This window comes from Geotrypetes seraphini, chromosome 10 (assembly GCF_902459505.1).
Source record: "Geotrypetes seraphini chromosome 10, aGeoSer1.1, whole genome shotgun sequence".
NCBI classification, from domain to species: Eukaryota; Metazoa; Chordata; class Amphibia; order Gymnophiona; family Dermophiidae; genus Geotrypetes; species Geotrypetes seraphini.
Genome location: NC_047093.1, coordinates 75732472 through 75755207, shown reverse-complemented (window position 1 = coordinate 75755207; position 22736 = coordinate 75732472). Strand labels below are relative to the sequence as shown.

Sequence of the window (22736 nt, the reverse complement as noted above, 5' to 3'; positions counted from 1 at the left end):
CAATTGATCCATCTTGGATTTTTGGATAATAATTTCAAGGGTACTTTCCTTTGAGTGTTATGTCATGAATAGTCAAGCCCAGCTTTGTGTCATGTTTGGAATTTGTGACCAGCTCGCTTACATGCAGGACTCTATGGAAGGCCAGTAAGAAAGCACAAATGAATAAATTCACTTTGAATTCATTATAACAGACTGAATGCAGTGCTAGTATTAAACGACCCAGGCAATCTAATGTCATGGGTAGTCTCTTATCAAAATGAAATGTTGTCAATCTTTCCCAGCACCTCATCATACTCCTAATAACAAAATACTGCCTTGGGCTATGTCAGCCCAGAGTCCTAGTGAAGACACTGATGCTATACAATGCATTTGCTACTCTGTCCTTCTTTCCCCCCTTGTTTTTGCACTGCAGTATGAATTGAATAACAGGGTTAATCTGAAATATGTCCTGAAACCCTGACTCCCAGGTGAATTGTCTGTACTTGATTATCGATTCAGTATATCTCTTATTTGTCCCTTCTGAGAGTGAGTGTAGCATCAGGTCCCATACCTCGGAGAGTCAAATTTCCACACCGAATCAGATATCAGGGTTAGCATAATGTCTGCTGCTGAGGCCAGTGCTCAGAACGTCTGCATCTTAAAACAAGAAAGATAAAAAGCTATTGTGTTGATTGAACCCGGTATGTGTTGTGCCCCGAATGTGATATTGTTATGCAGGCACTGTAGGACGATTTCTCTTAATAGGTTGATAGTTGGCAGTATATGAGATGACAATCTGTCCGATGCTTCTACTACTGCCATGTTGTCGGAGTGAAATAAAAGAGACTTCCTGAAAACAGCCATGCCCCTCAAATGTACAACGTTGACATGAACCATAAGAACATAGGAACATAGGATAGGAAACAGTTCTAGGAAAGTGATATCCTTTGTTGCTCCCATATCTAGCCACAGCTGTGGCGATCATGCCGAGCACCATGCACCTTGAAAGTAAATACCGAAACCCTCACCTCCAGAGGCATTGGTATAACTAGGGTGTCTGTTGTAGCTGGAGGTTCTTACCAGAATGCTAGGCCATTGAATGTATTCAGAAAATTGCCCCAGATCCGTAGGTCTTCCTTCGAAGCTTGTGTGATGTGAAGGTGGGGCTTGAAGACACTTGCAGTGGCTTTTGCTATCCTGGAGGAAAAGTCCATAAACTGCTGTTGAGACAGACATGGGTGAAGCCACTGCTTGCCCTGGATTGGTAGTCTGGAATGCTGCTACTATTTGGGTTTTTGTCAGGCTTTGTGACTTGGAAGGGCAGACAAAAAAAGAACTCCACACCCAGTCCTTCTCCAATTCTCTTTGGTCAGGTGGAAGAGCCTTTCGTCAGGGCCAGATTAACAGATATGCCCAGTAGGCAGGTGCCTAGGGCCCAAAACTGTCAGGGGGGCTGAAGGAGGGCACATTGACTCAGCTTTCCAAATTTTTTTTTTTGTTGTTGGCAATGGCAAAGGGTCCTCCCCCCCATCCCGGTATCGACGGCAACACAGGGCCCTCCCCCCTGGCATCGACGGCAACACAGGGCCCTCCCCCCAGCATCGATGACAACACAGCCCCCCCCCCCCCCCCCGGCATTGGCATTGGCACGGCGAAGAAACAACAAGCCGCAATGGTTCACTGCAGAGATCTCAGACCTCATCAAGGAGAAGAAAAAAGCATTCATCTCTTACAAACAATCGGGGAAACAGGACTCTAGAGCAGACTACCTGACCAAGTCAAAAACAGCAGTCAGGGAGGCTAAATTCCACATGGAGGAGTCTCTGGCAAAGAACATCCAGAAGAGAGATAAATCCTTCTTCAGGTATATCAGTGACAGAAGTAAAAACTCAGGCGGGATTGTACGTCTTAAGAAACCAGACGGAGACTATGTGGAAAAGGATTCCGAAAAAGCCCAACTATTAAATGAATACTTCAGCTCAGTCTTCACCTGTGAAGCACCGGGGCTTGGCCCTCAGCTACAGACAAGGGCTGACTCAGTTGAACTGTTTAGTAACTTCGAGTTTACGCCCAGCAGTGTCTACGATGAGCTGTCAAAACTCAAGATTAACAAGGCAATGGGGCCTGACAACTTACACCCCAGGGTGCTTAGGGAGTTGAGTGATGTTTTGGCAGAGCCACTGTCAGCACTCTTCAACCTCTCCCTTAGTACAGGCTGCGTCCCGCTGGACTGGAGGATGGCTAACGTCATTCCACTCCACAAGAAGGGCTCAAAGATGGAGACAGCAAACTACAGACCAGTGAGTCTAACATCAATAGTGAGCAAACTAATGGAAACTCTAATCAAACACCAATTGGATAAGATCCTGGATGAGGAAAATCTAAGGGACCCCCGTCAACATGGATTTACTAAGGGGAGATCATGCCAATCCAACCTGATCAGCTTCTTTGACTGGGTGACGGGGAAGCTGGATGTTGGGGAGTCCCTGGACATCGTGTACCTGGACTTTAGCAAAGCATTCGATAGCGTACCACACCGCAGGTTGCTGAGCAAGATGGGTTCTATAGAATTAGGTGACACTTTGACGAAATGGGTTAGGAACTGGTTTGGTGGTAAGCTTCAAAGGGTAGTGGTGAACGGCACCCCCTCAGAAATGACGGAGGTGATCAGTGGAGTGCCACAGGGCTCGGTCTTGGGCCTGACCCTATTCAACATCTTTATAAGAGACTTGGCAGAAGGGCTTCGAGGTAAAATAGCATTATTCGCTGATGACGCCAAACTAAGTAATGTAGTGGGCAAATGCACAACGGACGAAGATTCAATGCCCGACAACATGATGCACGACCTACTCCTACTGGAGCGCTGGTCTAGGACCTGGCAACTTAGCTTCAATGCCAAAAAATGCAAAGTCATGCACCTAGGCAACCATAATCCATACAAGACTTATACTCTTAATGGTGATATCCTAACAAGAACGGTAGCAGAACGAGACTTGGGAGTGATCATCAGTGAGGACATGAAGGCTGCCAGTCAGGTGGAGCAGGCCTCATCCAAGGCAAGACAGATCCTAGGTTTCATACGCAGGGGTTTCCTCAGCCGTAAGCCGGAAGTCATTATGCCATTGTATAGATCCATGGTGAGGCCCCACCTGGAATACTGTGTGCAATTCTGGAGGCCACATTATCTCAAAGATGTGCTGAGATTGGAGTCGGTTCAGAGAATGGCCACCCGGATGGTCTCAGGACTCAAAGATCTCCCGTACGAAGAACGGTTAGACAAACTGCAGCTATACTTGCTCGAGGAGCGCAGAGAGAGGGGGAACATGATCGAGACGTTCAAGTATCTCACGGGTTGCATCGAAGCGGAAGAAGATATCTTCTTTTTCAAGGGACCCACGGCAACAAGAGGGCATCTGTGGAAAGTCAGAGGCGGGAAACTACAAGGTGACACCAGGAAATTATTTTTCACTGAAAGGGTGGTTGATCGTTGGAATAGTCTTCCACTGCAGGTGATTGAGGCCAGCAGCGTGCCTGATTTTAAGGCCAAATGGGATCGACATGTGGGTTCTATTCACTAAGCAAAGGTAGGGGAGGGTCATTAGGGTGGGCAGACTAGATGGGCCGTGGCCCTTATCTGCCGTCTATTTCTATGTTTCTATGTTTTCCCCGGGCCCCTCCCCTGGTATTGAAGCAATTGGCAGGTTACTAGCTACCCGATCCCCGCCATCACAATTTCCTCTCTCTACAGGGGTGTCCAACCCATGGCCCACGGGCCGCATGAAGCCCCTCATGAGGGCGATGCGGCATTTTCCTCTGCTTCCAGGTGTTTAGCTTGTTGCCAGCTCCCTCCTCCGTCTTGCTGCAGTGTTTGCTCAAAGCCGCAGGCAGCGGCTCCTATGTGCCTCCTGCAGCTGACTGGAAGCGTTCCCTCTGACGTCGTGACATCAGAGAGAAGGCTTCCAGATCAGCCACGGGAGGCGCATAGGAGCCACTGCCCATGGCTTTCAGCGAACACTGCAGCAAGATGGAGGAGGGAGCCGGCAAGAAGCTAAACACCCGTGACACAGAAGGAAGGGAGGGAGAAGGACGTGTTGGGACTTGAGAAGGAAGGAGTACAAACAGGACAAATGATGAAAGAAAGGAAGGAAGGAGAGGCATGAACTTAGGATATAGAATAAAGGGAAAGAGGGAGGGGAAGAATGGAAAGAGTGAGGGAAAAAGATGCTGAGGTGAGGGAGAGAATAGAAAGGGGGAATTGGGTGTCTGAGAGAGGGAAAGAGATGGTGCACATGGGGAGATGAAGAAAGAGGAAAACTGTTGGGGAGAGAGAGAGAGAATTATTGGACATGGTGTTGGGAGAGGAGTGAGGTAGAAATGCATGGGCATGGAGAGAAGGGGGAGAACATACTGGGCCGAGGAAGCCTCCTGGTCTTTTTTTTTTTTTTTAAAGTACAGAGTGGGAGGATATTATAAGAAGTGTTAGATTGGGTGTGGGGGAAGAGCATATGGGGCCAGAAACAGAGGACAGAGAGAGTAGGCAATGGTCTGAAGGGAGATAAGTTGGACCTGGGGTGGTGTGGACGAAGAGGGAAAGAGATACTTGAAAGAAGAACTGTTGGGAAGAGATAGGGAGAAATGGTGCACCTGGGAAAGGGAGGCAGGCAGGCAGGGGGAGGGATGGGATGGGGCAGTTGGGAAGAGAAAGGGCGAGAAGTTGGATCTGGGGATGGAAGGGAGGGAGAAATGTTAAGCCTGTGGACGGAAGGCAGAGAGAAGCAGCATCTCTCTTTTTTCCCCCCTCCATTTCATTGTTCAGCATCAAGGGGGGAAGGAAGAAGAAGAAAAACAGAAAAGAGAGGGGAGCAAAATATTGGACCATGGGGATAGATGAGGAGAGATGGACCCATGGGAGGACAGGAGGGAAGAGAGCTGGGATAAGAAGATGCTAGGAGATGGAAGGAAAGGGACAGGAAGTTATAGCCTGACCAGAGGAGAGAGGGAGGGGGATTCTGAAAGTGATGAGTCATGTGGATTAGATCAAAAGGGAGATGACTAGATGAGTGAGAGAGCAGTGAATACAGTGGTAGAAATGTGGGGGAAGGGGTAAAACGCGGACCTCATGGACCTGACGGACCTCGCGGATCTAAACCCGTACGGCCTTAAAAATCTGATGTCCGTGTCGGTCCGTGTCCGTGGCGCTTGTAGTTTCTGTCGCTGACAGACCTTGATAAGATTTTAGCGCTGACGGATCCGTCTCAGCAAAGGGAGGGAAAAGTGTTAGGATCCGTCAGCGCTAAAATCTCTTCCAGGTCTGTCAGAGCCAGAGACTAGTGCTGGAGCAGCAGAGCAGAAGCCAAGAGAGCGGGGACATAGGTTTTGGACGTGCGTTATGGAAAAGAAGTCTCCAAACTCCAGCACTAGTCTCTGGCTCTGACAGACCTCGAAGAGATTTTTAGCGCTGACGGATCCTAACACTTTTCCCTCCCTATGCTGAGACGGATCCGTCAGTGCAAAAATCTCATCAAGGTCTGTCAGCGACAGAAACTACAAGCACCACGGACACGGACCAACAAGGACCTCAGATTTTTAAGGCCGTACGGGTTTAGATCCGCGAGGTCCGTCAGGTCCGTGAGGTCCGCGTTTTACCCCTTCCCGAAATGTGGTAATGGGGAGTAGATAGCAGGAAATAGGAGGCTGGGAAAGGAGTGAGATGGGAAATGGGAGAGCTAGGGACTGAGAGAAGATGGAGAATTGACAGGTAGATGAACATTTAAAAAGAAGAAGGGTGGGAAAGAAGGCAAGATTTGAGTGGACAGAGGCAAAAAAGAAAAGAAAAATTGAAAGCTGAATGTGAAAAATCCATTTCCACCTTTTGGCTGTCTGTCTGGCACTGAAGAAGAAAGGAGGTAAGAAAAGAAATAGCAGATGGAAAAGGGGCCTGGAAAGAGTTAAAGAACACAGACAGAGGAAATTAGAACAAGATGATTAGTATATTAATATCACCAGACAGCAAAGGTAGGAGAATTTATTTTATTTTCAGTTTAGTGATTGAATTATGTCAGTGTTGAGAATTTATGTCTGTTGGCTTTGTTTTGCACTGTTTTTGTTTCTATTTTTCTGATGTTGCATGACTTGCAGAGTCTGGTATCTGCTTTCATTTTTTGTCTGTTTCAGTTCGCTATAACACTACACGCACTGGCTTCCTTCCTCTCCCTCATGATGTAACTTCCTGTTTTGGAGGAGATGGGAAGCTGGCACATGCCGTGTTAGAGCCCTGTTGCCTGGGTTCAGTTCACTTATGGATGGTGGGCAAGAGGGCAGTGAGGGAGTGGAAGGGAGGGAAGCTGATCTCACCTCACCAGGCAGCTGTGGAGGGAAATGCAGCTTCACCCAATTGGGGAGAGAGAGGGAAGGAGGGAGAAGGAAGACCAGGGAAGGGAGAGGAGAAGAAAGAGAGATGCCAAGACCTTGGGAGGGAATGGAAGGAAAGGAGATACCAGACCCTGGAGGGGAGGGAAGGGAAGGAGACAGATGCTAGACCAGGGGCAAGGAAGGAGGGAAGGAAGTGGAGAGTAAGGAGAAAGAAAAAAGGGCACATGCTGGATTGGGTAAGAAAATGGGTAAATAAATGGGGGCAGAGCAGGGGATGAGGTATGGTGGGGCAGGGCAGGGGCGGGGCATGATGGTGCAGCGTGGGTGGTTTGGGGCAGGGGGCCCAGTGGACTTGTGTGCCTAGGGGCTCTCAACAAATTAATCCTGCCCTGCCTTTCGTGAATTCTTCTCTGGGAGATTCACAAGTAAGCACTGCCTCTGCTCCACAACACTGCTCTGTAAGTCGTGGCTGCGATGGCAAAATGGTTGCCCAGCCCTCTCCTCTGCTTGAACTACTCCCCTCCCACTGACCCTGCCCATGGACCACACCTATTGGCCTATTCCTCCCTCTATGCAGTTAAAGTACATGTAAGATTTCATACTGTGGGCACTTCAAGCTGTTCCTGAAACTGTGTTCCTAATGCTGTGTTTAGGTATGGGCAGGAAAATGACATACTAAAGGAGTTAAGCCTTAATAAAAGCAAAACTGTGCATCTACTGTGATATTCGAAGTGAAAGTACTGTATCTAATCTAATCTAATCCTTAGGTTTGTATACCGCATCATCTCCACGTTCGTAGAGCTCGACGCGGTTTACAGTAGGAGAAATAGGAAGGAACTACAACAGAGGGTTAGAGGTAGAAGTGGGAAGAAAATTTAGAGGACTTGGGATGCCAAGATATAAGAGTTTCCTTGATTCCTAAGTTGGAGGGAGACTTACATTTTTTGAGAAAAACCAGGAGAGAGCTCAAGTTCCGAAGAGGGGAGGTAAGGTTGTTCCAAAGCTCAGTGATTTTGAAGTGGAGGGAGGTCCCTAGCTTTCCTGTGTGGGAAATGCCTTTTAGCAAGGGGAAGGACAGTTTAAATTTGTGGGAGGATCTGGTACATAGTCCATGGATAAAAAGAACCTGTAGACTTTGTCCCAATGTAGACAGTTTGAAAATTCTTTGATTAAATGTATTGGATGGGAGGGGAGAGATATTTTTCTTCTGCATTGTTATTAATTGAATTTAAGTGCTTATTTTGTTTTTTAATGTATGTATAATTCCCGGCACTTTGTATTAGTTTTGAAAATTAATAAAGATATAAAAAAAAAATAAATAAAAAGAAAATTGCAGCCAATATGTAGTGTTTTCTGAGAAGTTTTGACCTGTCCTTGTATTCTTTTCTTTCACTACAAATACTGCAGATATTCTTCTACTTTGTATTTTATAAATGTTTTTGCTGGTACTATAGACATTTCTTGTAGGAAATGAAAATAATTTCCTTACTATTTATTTGGACCAAAGCCTACGAATGAGCAAGTTCACTTGGCTCTGTATTTTAACATCAGGAACCTAGATATGGCTGCTCGCTGGCGTTCACTGGTGGTGTTGATAAAGGTCCATTGGCCATATCCAATGCAGAAAAGTAATTACCGTGCTTGAATAGCTGATGAGGGGAGGGGTGTAGGGAGAAATAAGAGGTGAGACACTAAGGAACTGTGGAATGAATACATAATAAAGCGAATAAATACAGAGGGAGAAAAGAAGAGGTACACAAACTGATAGTGGGATAGCAGTGGAGACGAATCCACCAAAGCATACACATAGGAAATAGAAGAAGAAATCCAAGACAGAAAAGAGCCCCAAAATGCAAGTTAGGACAGTGTTTCAAAGAAAGATGGTGATCAAAGGTGTCAAAATCAGCAGATAGGTCAAGAAGGATGAGGATTGAGTAAAGGCCCTTGAATCTTGTCAGAGACTTAGGCAAGGCTGTTTCTGTACAATGTAGACAATAAAAGCCAGATTGTAGGGGACCAAGAAGGGCTTGAGATGAAAGAAAGTCAAGTCAGTGCCAATGAACTGCATGTTTCAGTAGTTTGAATAAGAAAGGGAGACGGGAGATAAGACATAGTTGGAAGGGCAAACAGTGATTGTTTGAAGTTATCAAGAAAAATTGCAGTGACTGAGGATATGACAGAAGAAATAACAATAGGAAAGATAGAGCTAAGTAGATCAGAGAAACGTAGTGAGTTTGGTGGAGGACAGAAAATATGAAGTTTCCTCTTCTGCGATTTTGCAAAAGGAAGCAAGGGTGGCAGTGGCGAAGGAAGGTTGTGAGAATGGAACGGGAGAAATATATATATAGAGAGAGAGGTGACTTGGCAGAGAACTCAAGAGTAACATTGGAGAGCTCTACAGTCAAATTCAGTGCATTGATCAGTGTTTCATTTTATTAACCAGAACCTCTGTAACTGTGTGTAAATCGGGTTCAGTTTAAGAAACAGTTAAAAACTCAGCTGTTTGTTACTGCATTTTTGCTCTCTCTTAGTAGGTATTTGAAGAAAATAATCTGTTTAATCATGTTTGCTATTGTAATCTTGCAATTTATTAGGTGACATTTGAAGAGAAGAAATTGTTTAATTATGTAGATTTTATGACATGGTTTTTTTTTAAATCTTAAGTATGTTATTTGTGGTATAGAAAAGTTTTAAATAAATAAATACATTTTTGAAATAATTTGCAATCCCCCCTCCTTTACAAAGTCGCGCTAGCATTTTTAGCGCCGGCCGTGGCGGTAACAGCTCAGACACCCAAAGGAATTCTATAAGTTTTCAGCTAACTCACCTGTACCCTTTTCCTGTGAGATTGTAATTGGAATGCTTTTATGTTTCACTTATATATTCTGATATTTGTCAGCATTTGCTCATTTCTGACCTGAAGAAGATATTGCCTTTGAAAGCTAATCAAACAATTAAGTTAGTCCAATAAAAAAGTTTCTTCTTCTTTTCTATATTTTGTTTTATTTCTATTTATTACCTGTATGTTTCCAAAATTGCAGTGAAGGTTAAGGGATGTTATTCATGGTGCATTTTTGTGGGTTTTTTTTTTGTTTTTTGCTATTTCCTGACCCTAGAAATTGAAGTCCGTCAAGTGGAGTTCAGAAGAGAGGATACCAGCAGTGATGTTTACATGGTTCTGAATAATCATACTGAGAAGGCTGATCAGATTGAAGTTCCATATGAAGAAGTCAAACAACTTGCAAGGAAAGGTCTGTGCCAATGGCCATTTTGTAAGCAAACTATCATGGTTACTGTGTTAATTCACTTGAAGGCAATGCTTTTTGATTGTACATAATATATCTGTCATGAGTTGGGCCTTATTCATCCGAGCATCAATCAAAAACTACTTAGTCAAATATAAACGTTACCTAGCCTGATTTGACCCTGATTTCTGGTTTTAGAAGAAATGGTCATGTTTTTACTGTTTTATGCACAAAGGTGCTCCAACAAACATAAAGAAATGTATAGAGTTGCCTAATACTATAATTTTTCTCTGTGTTTAAAATGTTTTCTAGCTCTAATAGTCATGTCTAATGTCCAAGAAGTTGCTCTAATTGAGCAGCTGACCACTGGAGAGATTGAGTCATGATCTCTTAATCCCCCAGTGCTTGCTGACCTCCTTTCTCTTTCCTGAAGTGGAACTGGAAAGGAAAACATAGAAACATAGAATATGACGGCAGAAAAGGGCCGACGGCCCAACAAGTCTGCCCAATCATGATCCCTTCCACCTTAGAGAAACTATCCTCTATCATACCTCTGTAGCGACCCCACATATTTGTCCCATCATCTCTTGAAGTCGAGCGTGCTACTAGCCTCGACTACCTGACATGGAAGACCATTCCATCTATGAATCACCCTCTCGGTAAAGAAGTATTTCCTGGTGTCCCCATGAAATCTTCCTCCCCTAAGTTTTATCGGATGTCCTCTTGGGACCCGTAAGAGTAAATATTTCCGCCTCCTCCTTGAAGCGGCCCGTTATGTACTTGAAAGTTTCAGGATCTATGTCAGCTGCAGGTGTTATGGTTATTCTGAACAAAGCAGCAAGAAGGTCAAAGGAGCAGCCTAGTGGTTGGGGCAATGGGCTGTGAACCCTGGGACCCAGGTTCAAATTGCACATTAACTTTCTTTTTTTTTTTTTCTTTTTTAAATCATCCTAAGCCTTCCAAAAACAGAAAAATAACTATTTCACTTAAATATATAAGACATTTACAAGCCTGAAAGTTATTAAAGTGATATGCATTCAGGTCCAGTATGTATTTTTCAGGACCTGGAGGGATCACATTTACTAAAAAAAAGTGTTACAGTGGAGTCTGAACCTGTATCCCTTGATTTACCATCTACTGCACTAACCATTAGGCTACTCTTCTGTTCTGCAGAGATATCCAGGGCTGAATTTGGAGTGCCAGTGATTTACTATTGATGTTCTGGATACATTTTTGATTGAAACCATCAATTTTTGGAGATATCTCTGTGGCCATATTTTTGAAAATGATGCCTGACAAACTTTCAGCTCCCGGGTTTTTCATCCCTCAGCCATAATTGAATGGGAAATCTAAAGGTTTTTCTTTTTCTTATTATGGCTGTAGATGGATAGGGTTTGTTTGGGGTTTTTTAACGTTATTTTCTGAAAATGCTCCTCCACATATTCTATATATATGTGCCTCTGAATTTTGCAAACTGGAGGCCAAAGTGTTTCTTTGTTATCTGATTTTTGTTGTTGTATATTTGTCCTTTGCTAAGGGTTCACCAAAGCGACGGTTGTCAATACCTGGTATGGATATGGCTCACTTCAGCGTTTTATGGGAAGTGGTCATAGTGATGTCATCATCCAGGATTATACTATATCTGATGGAGGGTACAAGTGAGTCCTCGCTGGTTAATTCAACAATACAAATGTTAAATTCAGTATAACTACATTTTGATAGGTACAGGCTTTTCAGAATAGCTTGCTAGCTTTATTGTTCAGATCAACCAGTCAGTGCTATTTGATGCAGAATAAATAATGTTAAAACTTCTCTGTATCGCCCTGGAATGTGTAATAGTTTATCAGGCCTTGGCCTGGATGTGGTCCACTTTTGTTGCAATTTGTACTTTGCTTATCCTCTGCAAACAGGTGAGACAGTAACCCCTGGATTCTATACAGAGTGCCCAACTTTGTGCTCACATTGGAGATATGCGTACAAATAAATTGACTAATGAGCTCAATCTTACAAAATGGCAGTCTTAAAAATATATGCTTGCATCAGGCTGCATTCTTTTCTATAAAGCAGTGTTCTTCAACCACCGGTCCATGGACCAGTGCCGGTCCACAGAAATTTCCTGCTGGTCCACAGGGCCAGCACGTGCATCAGGCCCAAAACAGTGTTCTTCAACTGCTGGTCCACGGTGCGATCGATGCAGCGTTATCTTCGAGCCAGCTCCCTCTTCCTAACTGATTCAGTGCACAAAGCCACAGGCAGTGGCTCCTACGGGCATCCTGCGCCTGAACCGGAATCCTTCTCTCTGCCGTTGCAACGTTGGAGGGAAGGCTTCCAGATGCGGCAAGGGACATGCAAGGTGTACTTAGTACTATTATGGGGGTGGGGTCTGGCCCATGACTTAGCCCAGTGTTCTTCAACCGCCGGTCCACAGACCGATGCTGGTCCACAGAATAATTTTTTTATTTCTGCCGGTCCATAGATGTAAAAAGGTTGGAAAACACTGCTATAAAGCATGGTTCCTATTAATTGTGTGTATTTGAAAAAGATGTAGCCAAGGGTATATTGGGACATTCTGAAAGACTGTGTGCGGATTTACAGAATTTGCCAGAAATTTGCCTAAGTTGGGCACTGGCATTTACACCTGCTTTTTCCAGGCATAAGTTCAACACCCAAAGGTTAGGCAATGGATAAGAACCTAAGAACATATGAATAGCCTTACTGTGTCAGACCAAAGGTCCATCAATCCAAGTCACTAGTACCTGGCAAAACCCCAAAGAGTAGCAACATTCCATGCTACCAATCCAGGGCAAGCTGGGGCTTGCTCTATGTGTTTCTCAATAACAGAAAATTTTCCAAACCCTTCTTAAAACCAGCTATGCTATCTGCTATTACCATAACCTCTGTCAATATGTTCCAGAGCTTAACTATTGTCTGAGTGAAAAAATATTTCCTCCTATTGGTTTTAAAACTATTACTGTACTCTGTAACTTCATCAAGTGTCCCCCTAGTCTTTGTAAACCTTGTTGCAGTAAAAAAAAATCGATCCACTAGTATCGGTTCTACACCACTCAGGATTTTGTAGACTTCAATCATATCTCCCCTGAGCCATCTCTTTTCCAAGCTGAAGAGCCCCAACCTCTAGTCTTTCCTCATATGAGAGGCGTTCCGTCCTCTTTATCATCTTGGTCGCTCTTCTTTGAACCTTTTCTAGGGCTGCTATATCTTTTTTGAGATAAGAAGACCAGAATTGAATGCAATACTCCAGGTGAGGTTGCACCATGGAGCAATGCAGAGGCATTATAACATTCTTAGTCTTGTTAACCATCCTTTTTTAAATAATTCCTAGCATCCTGTTTACATTTTTGGCTGCTGCCAATGGATCCACACAGAATGGTATTTTATAAAGGGCACACTCGCTTTATAGAATAGCACTTAGGCTCTGATTCTACAAATGGTGCCTAACTCATAGGCGCTATTTATAGAATCGCACCTAGTGGTGCCTAAGTATTCTTATTTATTTATGTAAAAATTTATATACCATATATTAACTATATGGTTTACAAAGCTTACAATCATAAAACACAATTGCAGAACAGTTCTCGTCAAAAAAGAAAATGAAAAAACTTAACACAGGAAAGTGCAAACAAACAATTGAGGGCTCCTTTTATGAAGGCGCGTTAGGGCCCTAATGCGTGGAATAGCGCGCGCTAAAATGCGCGCGCTAGCCACTACCGCCTCCTCTTGAGCAGGCGGTAGTTTTTTGGCTAGTGCGCGCTATAGCACGCGCTAATCCGGTGCGTGCGCTAAAAATGCTAGCGCACCTTCGTAAAAGGAGTCCTGAGTTTTCAGCATTTTCTTAAGCACATATTATAAGTTCTGCACCTGAGAGGTTTTTACGATGGATGAAAGATAACCTGACCTGCAAATGCTATTTGAATTTCTATTCTAAACTAGCGTGGGCATCTGAGATCTTTTCCTCTCAATTAGTTGATCACTTGAGTTGTGTTACAGAAACCAAAAATTTGACACATAAGAACATAAGAACATAAGTGTTGCCTCCGCCGGGTCAGACCAGGGGTCCATCGTGCCCGGCAGTCCGCTCCCGCGGCGGCCCCCCAGGTCCATGACCTGAAAGTGTTCCCTACCTAACCTAAAATATCCATACCCTATTCGCTCAATGTACGGTAAACCTCTATCTGTACCCTGTTATCCCCTTTGCTTCCAGGAAGTCATCCAGTCCCCTTTTGAACCCCAGAATTGTACTCTGTCTTATCACCTCTCCGGGAAGCGCGTTCCAGGTGTCCACCATTTATTGAATTCTCTCTTAAGTGGATAATTTTATCATAGGACACCTAGGTTAAAATGGCAGGAAACTGAAACTGGCCATGTACAGAAAAGAAATACCGGAACGGGATAACATTATACACTCCATTCGCAATCTGCAAAATTTCTATATTTGTCGATCAGAAAAACCCACCAGTGTACTATTGGATTTCTGTACCCTCTGTGTTGCAATCGCTAATAAACATATTCTATTTTTTTTTAAAAATGGCAGGAGAGGGCCTATTGTTGCCTAACGCATGTCTGTTTGTTTATAATGGGATGGGGTAAAATACGGACCCGACAGACCTCACAGATCTAAAACTACACGTCCTTAAAAATCTGAGGTCCGTGGTAGTTTCTGGCTCTGACAGACCTCAAAGACAATTTAGCTCTGACAGATCCGTCTCAGCATAGGGAGGGAAAAGTATTAGGATCTGTCAGCGCTAAAATGTCATAGAGGTCTGTCAGAGCCAGAGACTAAAAGTGACGCGGACCTCAGATTTTTAAAATTACTGAAAGCAAACAATGTATATACTCTGCTCCATCACTAGTCTCTGGCTCTGACAGACCTCGATGACATTTTAGTGCTGACGGATCCTAATACTTTTCCCTCCCTATGCTGAGACGGATCCGTCAGAGCTAAATTGTCATTGAGGTCTGTCAGAGCCAGAAACTACCACGGACCTCAGATTTTTAAGAACGTGTGGTTTTAGATCCGCGAGGTCCGTCAGGTCCGCGTTTTACCCCTTCCCGTTTATAATGTACTTGCACATATCCTGCAGAAATTATGCCTAGACTTAAGGCACAGACATTGCGGAGTGGTTACACAGCTTTGCAAACCAAACCTACAAATGCAGTGACAATGCTCATAGCAGCACGGATACAGACTGTTCTCATTGCCAATAGCAAACATTTTGTTTGTTGTACTCTGTGGAACTTGTTCATCTGTTTTTGTTGCAGCATTTCCCTCCACGTTTCTCCTACAAATAATTTTGCTAGAATTTACTTTCTCGCAGTCATTTTAGAATATACCCCCTGTTTTATGAAGCCGCGCAGCAACGGCCCCGAAGCCTTTTAAATCTCTATGGGCTTCGGGGCCGTTAGTGCGGCTTTGTAAAACAGGCTCATAATTTAACTGAGGAGAAAAAGACATTTAAGCCATTAGGCAAACATTAAACAAACAAACAAAAAAGGCAACAACCAATTAGTATGATGCCAAGTAGAACAGGAAAAATGCATACTTGTGGAGTGGCATGTTTGATATGACATCTACGTCTGAATTGAGATGTAGTGCTGAAAATGTTTCAAAAACAATCTAGCTCGCAATTATATTTAAACCAGAAATACATAAAAATTTCTGGTCTGATTAGACATTTTCATGTTCAACACATCCATCTGTTAGAATCATAAAAAAAAAAAAAAAAAAGATGGATGTGTTGAGCATGAAAACATCTAGCTCAAAGCTATAATTGAACCAGGAATTTAGACATTTTTCTGATTTGGTTAATGCTGTGAGCTATATGTTTCTTTGAGATATTTTCAGCAAAACATCTCAATTTGGACTTAGACATCATATCAAAAATGCCTCTCCGTGTTGTGATGGTATTATGCAAAATTTCCAAAGGAAAAACTCAGGAAAGAAAATTCGAGTTCCGAAAGCCCAATATAAATATAAAATGATTTTACTAAAAGAATACTGAAGTTTTTTTTATTAGCTATTTTCCTTACAAAAACAATTGTATTAGAGATACAAGAAAAAAAGATTAGATCAAGGTCAAGTTATTTATCTCTGGATTCTTTTCAGGCCATGCTACCTTTCTTTGATCCAATATTAGTCAAAGACAGGGGTTCTCAATCCAGTCCTTCCCCTCGCTAAAAGGCATTTCCCACACAGGAAAGCTAGGGACCTCCCTCCACTTCAAAATCACTGAGCTCTGGAACAACCTTACCTCCCCTCTTCAAAACTTGAGCTCTCTCCAAGTTTTCCGCAAACATCTGAAAACCTGGCTTTTCTCAAAAAATGTAAGTCTCCCTCCAACTTAGGAATCAAGGAAACTCTTATATCTTGGCATCCCAAGTCCTCTAAATTTTCTTCCCACTTCTACCTCTAACCCTCTGTTGTAGTTCCTTCCTATTTCTCCTACTGTAAACCGCGTCGAGCTCTACGAACGTGGAGATGATGCGGTATACAAACCTAAGGATTAGATTAGATTAGATTTATTCCTGGATAAGCTTCTTATACCTTATGCCCCCTCATTGTCACTGAGATCAAATGAACAATACCTTCTGTCTGTGCCATCTTTGAGAGTCATTAATATGCGGCGTACTACCATCTTTTCTGTCACAGCCCCGCAACTCTGGAACTCGTTTCCAGCTCACCTGAGGGAGGAGACAGCCCTAGATAGATTTAAAGGAAGCCTGGAAAGTTTCCTCTTTAGAGACGCTTTGAAATCTAATAGTCAACTTTGGGTCGTCAAACTCTTTTTTTCTCTTAGGAAATCTTGACTAATCTTAATTTTGATTCTTTCATGCTTCTTTTCAAAATATCCTCTCCCAATTGTTTTTACCATACATGTTCTTCCTATAACCATTGTAGTTCCTTCCCCCTATTCCTAATGATCAGTGAGTCAATCTAGCATTCATTTTGTTTGTGTCTGTCTATGTATGCTTTATGTATTACCCCTTTTTAAGTATTGTATATCGCTTGGAAATTTGATAAGCGATTGCATCAAATTTTAAATAAACTTGAAACTTAAACTTCCCAAGTCAGTTAGGTTTACAGAACACCCTCAATGAATAGGCATTAGATAGACTGGCATACAATGGAGAGAGCATAAACAAATATCTCATATATATTCATTATGGGTATTCGGAAAACCTGACTGACTGGGTGTGTCCCAAGAACTAGACTGAGAAGCTCTGCTCAAAGAAGATGAGGCATACCACCTTTTAAGATCATTCAAAACCTTCCTGCAGCACATCCATATCACCATCTTTGGATAATTATTACACTGGTCAAATTAAAAGGACCAAGTGAAATGAATCCAATTTTCTTTAGGGCAATACTGAAAATTGCTCACTGTACCTGAAATACAAGTTATGCAGTCAACAAAGTGGACACTAGAGGGGGATAGAGATCTATGTATCATATTGCAGAGATTGATACAGTTCAGAATATGGGCTACTTATGATTGCATTGCATTAGAATGAGTTTCTCATACTCAAATAATCATTCCAGATGGAAAATTTAGTTTAAATCCAAATGATTTTTCAAAATTATTATTTCATTTCATTAACCAACTTTACCAGAGAGCACAAAGTACTTCCATAGCCCCAGATACAAAAACTTAGGGACTCTTTAAGTCCTAGTGTACATTTAGCATGGGGAAAAACCCAGGTTACAGCAAAACACATTAAAGCATTTTCCTGTATTATTCCCATTTGTATATTCTAACATTGTGTTAACTATATTCTAAAAATATTATTTTACAGAGGGCACGTTATGGGCAGAGAGTAGGCAATGGAGATTACCAGGCAAAATATGTAACAGCATCAGTACAACAAAATAATATTGATTCAAAGGCAAATGTGTACACTTTCCTCTCCCCATTCACGGTTTTGACACACGCGATTTCACATATTTGTGATTTTTTGGGGGGAGGGGGGAAAAAAACCTCCATAGTAAAGCACGTTCCCGCCTTTCTCCAGCCTTCCCCCCTGGCATCCTGGCCTTACCTGGTGGTCTAGCGGGCTTTCGGGGCAGGAGCAATCTTCCTACGCTCCTGCCCTATGTAGATCGCCAATAGGAAATGGCTGCCGTGAGCTCCCGTCATAGTCTCAAGAGACTACGGGAACTCACGGCAGTCATTTCCTATTGGCGATCTGCACGAGGCAGGAGAGTAGGAAGATTGTTCCTGCCCTGAAAGCCCGCTAGATCACCAGGTAAGGCCGGGAGGGAGGCAAGGGTGGGTCAGAGCCGGACGAGAAGATATTTGCGATTTTTCCCTATTCGTGGTCCAGCTCTGCCCCATTCCACGCAAATACTGAGGGAAAAGTGTACATTATATTCAAAGGGACCTGACATGGCTCATGTTTTGGCATGTTTGCCTGCCTCAGGTATCCAACATCATCAGTTAGGGCGCTGGTCTTTGACCAGAGGGCCGCCGCGTGAGCGGAGTGCTGGGCACGAAGGACCACTGGTCTGACCCAGCAGCGGCAATTCTTATGTTCTTATGAATGTACATGTATAATACAACCTGGTCAATTAAAGTAAATGAATGACAAACGTTATTTACAGTACTGTATATCCAAACGTTTCGCTGAAATTCCGTAAAACATTTGTCAATCATGTACATTAATTGACCTGATTGTATTATATATGTACATTCAGATGATGTTGGACCCCTGATGCAGATGGACACGCTGAAACATGGTCCTATGTGTGGGGTCCTTTTCGATGTAATATACGTTTGTTTTTTAATCAATATTTTGTTGCATCGACTCTATTACAGCAATATATTTTGTCTGATCATCTCTGCTTCCTTTTTTCTGACATTTTATGGAGAGCTTTTTCTCTCTCTGTTTGTGCGCAGAGTGTAGTCATTCCCATGTTTTCACTAGCGCACACTTACTGGATAATGCCGAATTAAAGTGGAAGCACTGAGCACATCCTAAATAAGAGGAGGTAAGTGCGTCCACATTATTTTTTTTGCAGGTGCCCATGTGCTATTGGGTACATTAGCGCACAACCTGCAAGTTTGTTTTTTTTAAAGCCAAACTTTAATGCCGAAGTAAATCTGGGCTTAGTATACCATCGTTTTCCAGATGTTTGAGCAGAATCTTCAGGTAGCTACACAGATAAGTGAAGATCTGAAAGTGAAGGTTCTCCTGCTGTGCCTTCAACAAATTATATCCTTTTTGATCAGGTGAGTGATAAGACTTTTGTTAGAATATATTGTGAGCTTTGATTTTTGGAAGATAAACTCGGTTTTTTATATGAACAAGTGTCTATTCCACCTGGTTCCCCTCTGTACATAACATATTAACCTCTTCTTGCACTTGGATTCTTGCCCATGGTATCTGTACATTGTTCCTTGACTATTATTTGTTAGCCTTAATTATTGTTCCTAGATTCCCTCTGTTTCTAACACTCTCCCAGTTTCTTTGTTACCCCGTTCACAGAAACTGTGTGTGTTCTAGTTACCAGCCATGAGCTTTCTGGGAGGGTGGGAAATAAATCAAAATAAATAAATATGTGTGGGAAAAGTCCCACGTTAGAACTGGCATAGCCCAGATTTCATCACACTTTAGTATAAGTGCTGCTTAGATTGTGTTGTTGTACCACAGAAAGGTGGTCTATCAAATGCATTACCATAACCATAAAATTCAGCAGAAAGCCATATATTCGATAATAGAATATTCAAAAGAAAATGAGAATATCTCAACAAAAATCAAAACAACTCATCCAAATAATCACTACCACCCACATTATATCAAAACAAAATAAAAATTATTAGATATAGCTGTTTGTCTGAGCAAAGAAATAAACTAATTCTAGAAAGCCATAAAGAGATTCATATTCAAGTGTTTAGAGTTAGCCAGACAAACCCTGATGACTGAATTTTATCCACAGTGCAATGGATAAATTTTGTCCAGTCAAAGAAAAGTGGTGCTGATGGGGTGTGGTTTCTCATTTGCAGTGCATTAATGTCATTCAGTGCTCACAAGGTAAGATTGGCCTGCTAGCTCAGGCAGCCCAGATAGATGACCTCAACTTAACTGCTCAGATTTGTCCAGTTCACACTGGACTTGCCATTCAGCTTGAGCAGATTCAAATTCAAAGTTGTCTAATGAGCATAGCCAGCTGCATAATTTAGAGGGCATAGGATGAAGTTAAGAGGTGATAGGTTTCGGAGTAATCTAAAGAAATACTTTTTTACCAAAAGAGTGGTAGATGCATGGAACAGTCTCACAGAAGAGGTGGTGGAGACAGAGAATACACGTCTCCCTCCCTATTCGCGGGGGTTAAGGTTAGAGCCGGCCCGCGTTTATGAAAAAATCGCGAAAAACTTTTGGCAGGCTTTGACCCACCCTCAGACCTTACCCCTTACCTGGTGGTCTAGTGGTGACGTGGGGCAGGAGTGATCTTGCTACACTCCTGCCCCGTGCAGAGCCATGCTGCTGAATTCCTGTGGTCTCACGAGACTACAACAGGAACTTCCTGTTGTAGTCTCGTGAGACCACGGGAACTCACAGCATGGCTTTGCAAGGGCAGGAGTGTAGGAAGATTGCTCCTGCCCCGCGTCACCGCTAGACCACCAGGTAAGGTCTATGCTCTGATCACCACCTCCGATCGCCCCCACGCCACCTCCGATTGCCCCATGCCACCTCTGATTGCCTCCCTCCACCTCTGATTGCCCTCCCCCCCCCCCATTGCCGCCTCTGATCACCTCCCTCCAAGTCCCGGAGCTATTTTTTCTCAGCGGGGAGACCTGGGGAAATAAACGTGGATAATCGAAACCGCGAATAGGAAGGGGGAAGTGTATGCCTGAATTCAAAAGTGCCTGGGTTAGACACGTGTGATCTCTCAGAGAGAGAAAGAGATAATGGTTACTGGAGATGGGCAGACGATGGTCCATTTCGCCTTTATCTGCCATCATGTTTTTATGTTTCTATAATGGCATTTCACTAAACCAATGGTTTTCAACTAGAGAATGACATGGGGAAAAATTTGTCCCTGTCGCTGCCCTGTCCCCACAACCACTGACTCTGTCCCCGCAGCATCCATACAAGCCTCAGTACTGCAATATTTAGCTTATTCCTTCCTTATAAATCAAAGTTCTGGCTGCTGAACTAGAGAAAGAGATGTTCAGCTGGCAGGGCTTGATTATAAATTTTTATCAACACAACTAATATACTACTTTATCCTAAAGCAAAAAAATAAAATAAATATAATTTTTTTTTTTACCTTTGTATTCTGGTTTCTGCTTTCCTCTTCTTCTCCTCATTCATTTCCTTTCATCCTCTGTCTGCCTTCTCTGTCTCTTCCATAAGCTCTGTTACTGTGCTTCTCCTTTCCATCTCTCCCTTCACCCCCAGCCCAATTGGTCTTCCACCCATCTTCTTCTCTCCACTCCCACTGTAGTCTGGAATACCTTTCTTCCCCATTTCCCTTCAGCATCTGTTCCTCCCCACCCCACCTTTCCCAGTTCCCATCAGCGCCTGTTCCTCTCTAGCCCACCTTCCCCAGTTCCCTTCAGCGTCTGTTCCTCTCTAGCCCACCTTCCCCAGTTCCCTTCAGCGTCTGTTCCTCTCTAGCCCACCTTCCCCAGTTCCCTTCAGCGTCTGTTCCTCTCCAGCCCACCTTCCCCAGTTCCTTTCAGCATCTGTTTCTCCCCATCCCACCTTCCCCAGGTCCCTTCAGCATCCGTACCTCCCCACCCCACCTTCCCAAGGGCCCTTCAACGGCTGTTCTTTCCACCCCACCTTTCCTCCCTGTCTCCCTCCCTGCTCCTTACCTTCGCGGCAGGCAATTTCTCTAAATGTGCTTCCTACCAGCAGCCAGAGCGTTGAAATCACGTGTGGCTGCAGGAAAGGTCGCGTCTGATGCAACTTCCGGTTGTGTGAGAGATGACCTTTACGGCAGCCACACGTGATTTCAACGCTCCGGCTGCTGGTAGGAACCACATTTAGAGAAATTGCCTGCCGCAAAGGTAAGGAGCAGGTTGGAATATGCTCAGACGGCGGCGATCGAGCTCAGACAGCGATCGAGCGGCAGCGATCAAGAGGGATGGAGGGAGGGAGATGTTTGGTGGTGGCAATCGGGCGATGGCGGCTATCAGTATGGAGGGAGGGAGCGCGATCGGTGACCGCATGCGTTCCTTCTCTTCACTGCGGAGACAAGGCCATTCACTGCTCCATGGGGCGGTGAATGGCCTTCCCCCCATACCCGTAGCAACCACTTCTTTTCTCTCCCCCGTTGTGGCGGGCTACCCGCAGGTAACAGCCACCATCTCATTCTCTATTTTCAACCCCCATCTTTGGACAAGTCTAGCCAGTATGGTTTTCAGGATATCCACAATGAATGTGCATGAGAAAGATTTACACAGAATGGAGAAGGTACATACAGATTTGTTTTGTATATTTATTGTGGGTACCCTGAAAGCCTGACTAGCTAGGTCTTGAATGCTGGGTTGAGAACTCCTGTTCTAAACCGAATAGTTTACACTAGTGCACCCGATTCAAATAGGTTCACCGATTCACTTCGGGTGAATCGATTCAAATCGATTTAAATTTTTTAAAAATCAGCTTCCCCGATTCGGACCCTCTCCCCTCGCCCCCTAAAGCAGGAGCGGCAGCGCTGCTCTTGCTGGCTGGCCGCTGCCGCTGTTTTAGAGGGCGAGGAGGGAGGGTCAGTCGGGAAGTGCTGCTGTCCGGCTTCCCTCCTGGCCTCCCCGAAGGATTCTCTCTCCCTCCCCCCCCCCGGGAAGGCCTCCTTGTTCCCCCTGGCCTCTCCGCACCGTTTACCTTTTAGCTTGAGCCTGCAGCCGAAGATCGCGGTTACAGCATCTTTGCAGTGCTTTAAGCTGTTTCCTCCACCGCGAAGAGGGAGAGAGATGATGGACAATGGGATTTAGGGAGGGAAGGAACAGAAAGGGAGAGAAGTTGGACACAAGGGATGGTGTGGAGGGGGGGGGGGGATAGAGATACTGGATAGGAGGGTAGTTGGGAAAAGAAAGGGAGAGATGGTGGACCCTGGGGTGGTGGGGAAGGAGGGAGAAATGCTGGATGAAAGGGTATTTAAGAAAAGGTGGATCTCTG

General features: G+C 43.9%; 1 protein-coding gene across 11 annotated transcripts in view; it reads left to right on the top strand.

Annotated features, from left to right (window-relative positions):
- ADGRD2 (adhesion G protein-coupled receptor D2) overlaps positions 1-22736 on the top strand; it is a 408458-nt gene that overhangs the window by 185291 nt on the left and 200431 nt on the right. For 10 of the 11 annotated variants that reach the window (XR_004540974.1, XM_033962424.1, XM_033962427.1 and 7 more), the window contains 2 exons: positions 9468-9623; positions 11134-11254. Coding sequence is in view for 10 of the 11 variants with exons in the window: in XM_033962424.1 (XP_033818315.1) it covers positions 9468-9623; positions 11134-11254 (277 nt within the window). In the remaining variant the exon portion in view is untranslated. The remainder of the gene's footprint in view (positions 1-9467; positions 9624-11133; positions 11255-22736) is intronic. The other variant, XM_033962423.1, reaches the window with a different exon arrangement.